General features: G+C 38.5%; 1 protein-coding gene across 1 annotated transcript; it reads right to left on the bottom strand.

Moving 5' to 3' along the window:
- Positions 1 to 2,511: 2,511 nt before the first annotated feature.
- On the bottom strand, positions 2,512 to 5,347 carry INSL5 (insulin like 5). The gene is made up of 2 exons (XM_055586928.1): positions 5,173 to 5,347; positions 2,512 to 2,892 (listed from the first exon to the last, which is right to left on the bottom strand). The coding sequence occupies exons 1-2, from the start codon at positions 5,345 to 5,347 to the stop codon at positions 2,660 to 2,662; spliced, it is 408 nt and encodes a 135-aa protein (XP_055442903.1). The 3' UTR covers positions 2,512 to 2,659.
- Positions 5,348 to 7,432: the final 2,085 nt, after the last annotated feature.

Raw genomic sequence — 7,432 nt, 5'->3', positions numbered from 1 at the left:
TATTGCATCTTTATTTGTCACGGCAGATGTAACAACCTGAACGTCTCTTGATGGAACCTGAAAAATTAGTGGCAAAACATATTATGGAAGAGCAATTCTCAGACTTTTTTGGTTTCATAATCTTTTCACACTTTTAAAACTTATTAAGGACTTCCAAGAGTTTCTGTTTATGTGGGTTGAATTTATCACTATTTTTCATATTAGAATTTCACTAAGAAATTTAAATGTTTAATAACATTTGAAAATAAAAATAAACTTACCACATATTAACACATAACATATTTTATTTAAAAATGGATATTTTCACAAAACAAAAACATTTATTGAAAAGAGTGGAACATTTATATTTTTGCAAGTCTCTAATGACTGTCTTTATAAAATACAGCTTTAATCAGCTTTTACATTTTTAATCTGCTGCTGTGTGTTATGTTGGCTGATGTACATGAAGAAAACTCAGCCACACATAGATAATTAATTTCGAAAGGGGAGATTAGTTTAATAGCATTTTCAGATCATTTTTATGTTCTTCTTTGGTATTATACCAAAACGTAACAAGTAATTATTTATTAAGGGTTAACCGCAATGTAAAATCTGAAATCTATATCAGTGAATTTTTTGTGCAGTTAGATTAAAATCTTTATTTTGCACTTTAAACAGCTCTTTTAGCCTTTTATGATTTTGAAGTATCATGCATTGATCATTTGGGAAATATTGGCTCATTAAGTTATAGCAGATCTCCCAAATGTTGACACATCATTATATAATATCAAAGAACCAACTCTATTAATATACCAGTGATGCTCAGGGTAGTAGATAAAAGTATTCTAAAATCGCTTATAAGCTTGAACTTGATCATCAACCAAAAAAATCATCAGTTGTTTTCCTTGAAGTGATAGGCTCACTTGGTTCATTTTTAAATCTTATTTCATTTAATATCCAATACCCAGATCTAAATAACCAGTTTTTCAGTCTTTAGTTTTTCTTAAAAACGGTGCTTCCTGGAAAGCGCAGCTGCCTTTAAGCTCACAGCTCGATTACGGATGAGCTTTTTCTTGAGGCAGCCATCATACTTCAGTCTGCCAGAAACATGCTTCATGCAGGCTTCTCATGATTCACCAGCCAGAATATTAAAGGGGCATATACTCAAGGGTTGAGATTCAATATTATTAATTTTTACTATCTCATCAAAAGACATTCTTCAGTGAAACTGACTTCAAACAGAGAGAGTCCGGTGGTAAAGAGTAATTAACTGCCAGTGCAGTTTAATGTGACTGCCTTCATTCATGCTAAGTGGCACTAGTGGTAAAGAACCCACCTGCCAATGCAGGAAACATAAAGATGCGGGTTCGGTCCCTGTATTGGTAAGATACCCTGGAGTAGGAAATGGCTACCCACTCTCGTATTCTTGCCTGGAGAAACTCATGGACAGAGGAGCCTGGAGGGCTACAGTCCATGGGGTTGCAGAGTCAGATGTGACTGAAGGGACTTAGCACAGTCCAAGCTTGGATCAGTGATATCAACTCTTTAGCTGTGTGACTTAGGACACATTTACTTAATTCTAGAGAGACTCGGTTTTTTGTTTTGTTGTTGTTGTTGTTGTTGTTGTTGTTTTTATCTGCAAAAAGCAAAGCAATCACACAATTTAAGTGCCCAATACATAGTTCACAAATTTCAAATACAGACTGGAGTATTAATATGCAGCACCTCAGATGAACAAAGAGTCGAACAGTTTAAAATCTACTGGGGAGTTGGCTGGCTGACAGAGTTAGGAATAAAACCATATTTTGTGTTATTTACATTGTCTTTTTATCTGTGAAGATATCCAATTATGACACAATGATTTGGCTATCTGAGTTTTAGTAGTTCGGTCCCCAGAATGAGAACAGCATGTCTTCTCATCTCAGTAGTAGCTGAAGGCAAAATCTAGGCTGTCCAGACTATAAGAAGGAGGTAAAATACCCAAACATTTTCTGGATTTTGGCTGTTTATGGACCCTATTTGACCCATATATGCACCCAGCTATTCTCAAGTAGAATGTTGAAGAGCCGCATGATAGAAAACATGCATAGAGCACTCTTAAGAACTTTTGAAAAAATGTACTTTGTTTAGATTCTTATACTTGACTGTGAATCAGTTTAAATTTTCAGTAATAATACATAGTAACACAAAAGTAGAGTGGTTAGTTATTTCTTTTTTTTTTTTTTTTTTTTTTTTTTAATTTTATTTTATTTTTAAACTTTACATAACTGTATTAGATTCTAAATGATGAAGTAATCATTGGTTTTTATTTTCTTTTTATGCTTACTTTGTTTTTCTACCATTAGCATTTTTGTTTACTGTTTTAAAGTTATTTAAAATTGTTTTAAAAACAGAAAAATCACAGTGAGCTTGGTTTATGGCAATTTTATTGCAATTTTGCATAGCATTTAAATTTTCAAAGGATTAGTTAAAATTTGAAAAGAACAGTGCATTTACCTTGGCAAAGGGAGAAAATAGACTTTGTGTGGCTAAAACGCCTTTCATCAACAACTTTTAGGAAAGAACTGCCTACCCAAAAGCCATTAGTTTAATGACACAATATAAGTGTTATTCTGGGAAGTAAAGCGCTGTGATTAAACATGTGCTAAATTTCTGCCGCCCTTGGGGATTTGCTCCCGTCCTAACAAAGAGTGCTCAGGTCAGACGTGGAACAGCCTTCAGTGCAGCACAAGGTCTGCAAGTCTTGTCTTGACATCACCAAATGCTTCTTTGACCTCCAAAGCCCTTCCGTGGGCAGCTGCTCACCCTGAAGACTTTCCTCCCCTGCGAAATCCATCTTCGGAAGGTTGTGAGCTGCTCTTTCCTCAGAAATCTCCTGTTCATTTGGCAGCTGGAAGTGGTTTCCTCTCTCAGCTATAGAAAAGGGAAAAAATAACTTTCTTAGAGTGCTCTGACAAAGGCAGCAACCAACTTCTTCTTTGGGGGAAATGCATGAAAGAAATTGAATCCTGAAGATGACTTTTACTTTTAACGTTGGTCTGGGGCTTCAGAGAAATTAGATATTTTAGGGAGAACTCGCCTCATTTTACAGAGGAGGAAACGTGGGTGCAGAGAGGAGTGACAGAGCCAGTGTCACTCAGCTAGTTCGCAGCCAAGTCAGGGCCTGACTTCATCTGCAGTGGCTCCTTCCGCATGGTGACCAGCGGCTTCCAAAGATACTAGTTATACGGTATCAACAAAAACAATCAACCAAAAAATAACCCTGTGTACATTCTGCAAAGCTGATCAGTAAGGAAGGAAGTGGAGATTTAAATCTCTATATTTGAAAATTAAAAGTGGGTCCCACTGTTTTATCAGTGTTGTTCCCAGAGTCCATGGATAAGCCTCTCTCACTTTAACTTCATTCAGACTTACTTATCAGCACCTTAGCACACTGGCAGGCACCAGAAAAAATGTAGATGAATGAATACTGATTGGGAAGCCAGTAGTGGATTAAACATCTAATGTATGGGAAAGTACTCTGAAAGCCTGTGAAAGGTTAAATAACAGTATTATGAAGTCAGTGGTGTTAAAAGGGAATAGCCTTACACAGACATACATTCCATTGTCCCATGTCTTACAGATACTGAAATGTATATATATATTTTTTTTTACTGTATTTTGACTTGCTAATCCAGAGATTGATAAAATATAGTCAATGAGGTAAATTATGTTTATTCTCTTGAGATTAAAAACCATTATTGTTTATTAACATCTAGTAACTATGACGGAGAAGGCAATGGCACCCCACTCCAGTACTCTTGCCTGGAAAATCCCATGGATGGAGGAGCCTGGTAGGCTGCAGTCCATGGGGTCGCTAGGAGTTGGACACGACTGAGCGACTTCACTTTCACTTTTCACTTTCATGCATTGGAGAAGGAAATGACAACCCACTCCAGTGTTCTTGCCTGGAGAATCCCAGGGACGGGGGAGCCTGGTGGGCTGCCGGTTCTGGGGTCGCACAGAGTCGGACACGACTGAAGCGACTTAGTAGCAGAAGCAGCAGCAGTAACTATGAAACTCTCATTATTAAAGTAGGAGTGGTTGATTCACAATTTTTCAAGACATTGGCCCACCAAAATACAAAAACTGTAGATCATTTTCCAAAATCTTTTTGCTTACCAAAATCATTTTAAATCAAATTGAAACCTGTAAAGTCTTTATATCAGGTATGTGGTTACAACATTTATTACATAAGCATACTTTCATCTTTTACTTTTAATTATAAGACATAACAAATACAATTATTAAAACAGAATCTTAAATAACATTTACCTCACACTTTAATATAGGATTAGTAGGAAATGGTCAACTTTGAAATGACCTGAGTTGAAAAACAGATGAGTGAAGTCAGTCGCCTCACTGTTTCTGAAGCGCACTAGGTTCACTCTCATCTTGAGACAATATCTACTCTCATCAGCACCTAATTATTACTGCTACAATTCCCATCCCACTCCTCATACAATTCCTTAGAGCCTCTATCAAACATCACCACCTCCACAGTGCCATTATGTATTACGACACACACATCCACCATCTTCTCGCCACCTGAAATGCACTATAAAAATAAGGAAAAGACCTCGACTCTTGTAGTCAGAAAGCCCTGGTTTTATTCCCAACCACACTGCTGACCAGCTGGGTGAACAATTTTGTCCTCAGTAAAACTAAATGGTGGTAACATTACTTACTTCCAAAGATCCTTATCAGAAGATGAAATGTTGCACATGAAACTGCCTGGCACATAATAAGTGCTCAATAAAAGTTAGATTCTTTCCTCCCATTCTCATTTAGCAGCTGCCTGAATGCCAATTTATTATATTCTATAATTATCCAATGTGAAAATCTTGCTTCTACAACATGGCCCTTGAAGTCACCTGCTCCTCCCTGCTCAACCACCAGGACCTGCCATAGATGCTAAGCTCACCAAAGTAGTCACACAGTCAACTCATTTCAAGCTGGGGCCTAAAGAATACAATGTCATATTTTTTTTTAAATGAGCGGTTCATCTCTTTCCCAAGCCAAATTAAGCTTATTTTGATAATTAATTCCCTAGATTGAAATGGATGTGGCTTAGTAGTAGCTAGAGAAACAGTTATTAAGACAGATCTTCAAAAAAATAATAATAAATAAAGAAGTCATGCGCATCCATGTTACCTTGCTGACCCTGCAGGAGTGCCCCCGGGTGCCGCCTCCACCTGGAGCTGGCGCAGATGTAGATGACTGTGCGTATGTACTCGGACCCACAGAGCTTCCTGGATCCTTCACTCCTTGCTTCTGAAATGGCAAGCATAACAGAGAAGGTAAATAACATAAAAATGAAACCCCTCATTTTGCTGAGGACTGAATGAGAGTCTGATATGGTGAATATTGTCAAACCAAGTTTTGAAGTTGCCCTCCCACTCTCGGCCAATTTATATGAACTTTCCTGCCATTTTATTGGTCAATACCTCACTTTAACGATATTTGCTAAGCACATAGGTGATACCATGAAGTTCTGAAAATGAGTTTTTATGATTATTGCTAGTTATTCAGTCATTTCCAAACAGCATCACTTACTATTTAGCTGCATTCATGAGACAACAGGACACTTGGAAGACATCATGGAAAACATGGATTTTAAAAGTAGGCAAGACTGAGTTTCAATGTCAGCCTTACCCCTTACTGATATACGGCAAGTTTTAAACATTTTAAGCCTCAACAATCTTGTCTATAGGGGCTTCCCTGGTAGCTCAGTTGGTAAAGAAGCCACCTGCCATGCAAGAGACCCTGGTTCAATTCCTGGGTAGGGGAGATCCCCTGGAAAAGGGATAGGCTACTCTTTCCAATAATTTTGGGCTTCCCTGATGGTTCAGACAGTAAAGAATCCACCTGCAATACGGGAGACTTGGGTGATCTCTGGGTTGGGACGATCCCCTGGAGGAGGGCATGGCAACCCACTGCAGTATTCTTGCCTGGAGAATCCCCATGGACAGAGGAGCCTAGTGGGCTACGGTTCTAGGGGTCGCACAGAGTCGGACATGACTGAGAAATCAAGCACAATCATGTCTATAGAAGGGAAAACCTATCTCATAAGGGTTTTTGTAAGTATTGAAAGCACCTTCTATTTCAAAGCAATGAGAATGCACACTTAAGAATTCAGGTTCTCATGTTTTGGGCTTGAATCCTGCTTTCCCACTTGCCAGATCTAGAATCTTAATCTTAATATTTAACATCTCCAAGCATCCTTCACTGTAATATTGCATTGATGACAGTGACTACTTCCTAGAGCTAATGAGATAATGTGTCTCCTGCTTGACAAAATAAACAGTCAATAATTATTGATTGTCTGCTTCTCTTATCATCCAGACAAAGTAGAAAGATAATGTTCCTTTAGAATTCAGGAGAGTTTCTCTGACTAGAATCTTCCTTGCTATCCTTCACCCTATGACTTATGCTAAGTCATTTCAGTTGTGTCCGACTCTGTGCGACCCCATAGACAGCAGCCCACCAGGCTCCCCCGTCCCTGGGATTCTCCAGGCAAGAACACTGGAGTGGGTTGCCATTTCCTTCTCCAATGCATGAAAGTGAAAAGTGAAAGTGAAGTCGCTCAGTCGTGTCCGACTCTTAGCGACCCCATAGATTGCAGCCTACCAGGCTCCTCCGTCCATGGGATTTTCCAAGCAAGAGTACTGGAGTGGGGTGCCATTTTTAGGTATGCCTTTATCACCACATGTTTTTATAATAGAAAACTGAATTCGTAATCTCAAACAGCTAAATAATGAAATTTCCCTTCCAGGAATCCTCTGAAAGCACTAGCTCTTGCAAAGCTTTTACCTACACTGAAAATCCTAGAATTTGAGATATTAAAGAATTATTGTCTCCTTTTTTAGGAAATTGGACAAATAATTATTTAGTTGATTTTGCTGAGTCTTTGTGATGGTGGTAGTATAGTTACTAAGTCATGTCTGACTCTTGCAAATCCACAGACTGTAGCCCACCAGGCTCCTCTGTCCATTGGATTCTCCAGGCAAGAATACTGGATTGGGTTGCCATTTCCTTCTCCAGTCTTTGTGATAGTTGAAAAAATCACTTGAGCCTGTGGATTAAGATCAATTCACCCATAATGTTTGTGACATTGCCGTTCTTCTGTAGGGAAGCTAGAGAACATAACAAAATAATCTATGCTGCCACTGGACGCATCTCTGATTCTGAAAAATAGAATACTGCTTCAAAGAAGGGAGGCTTTCTTTGTCTCTCTGGCTGCAGTATAGGTAATGGGTTAAGGGAAAAATGTTTGAGGCAGGGGAAACAGAAAAAGGCTTTTGCAATACTTTAGATGAGATATAATGGTGTCTTAAACTAAGGTCGTGGTAGAGAGGATGGGGCAAAAGGATAATTAGATAACTGAAGGATTTGGTACTGACTGGGCAACAGA

Source organism: Bubalus kerabau, chromosome 6 (genome assembly GCF_029407905.1).
Source record: "Bubalus kerabau isolate K-KA32 ecotype Philippines breed swamp buffalo chromosome 6, PCC_UOA_SB_1v2, whole genome shotgun sequence".
NCBI lineage: Eukaryota > Metazoa > Chordata > Mammalia > Artiodactyla > Bovidae > Bubalus > Bubalus kerabau.
Note: the sequence above shows the minus strand (reverse complement) of the source record. Positions and strands in the feature narration are given on the sequence as shown.

What these genes read in the sequence shown, in the direction of transcription:
- INSL5 (XM_055586928.1), bottom strand. Translation starts at nt 5,347, where the DNA reads ATGAGGGGTTTCATTTTTATGTTATTTACCTTCTCTGTTATGCTTGCC. An exon ending in ACTCCTGCAGGGTCAGCAAG is followed by an intron (nt 2,893 to 5,172) that starts GTAACATGGATG and finishes CCTTTTCTATAG; the next exon opens with CTGAGAGAGGAAACCACTTC.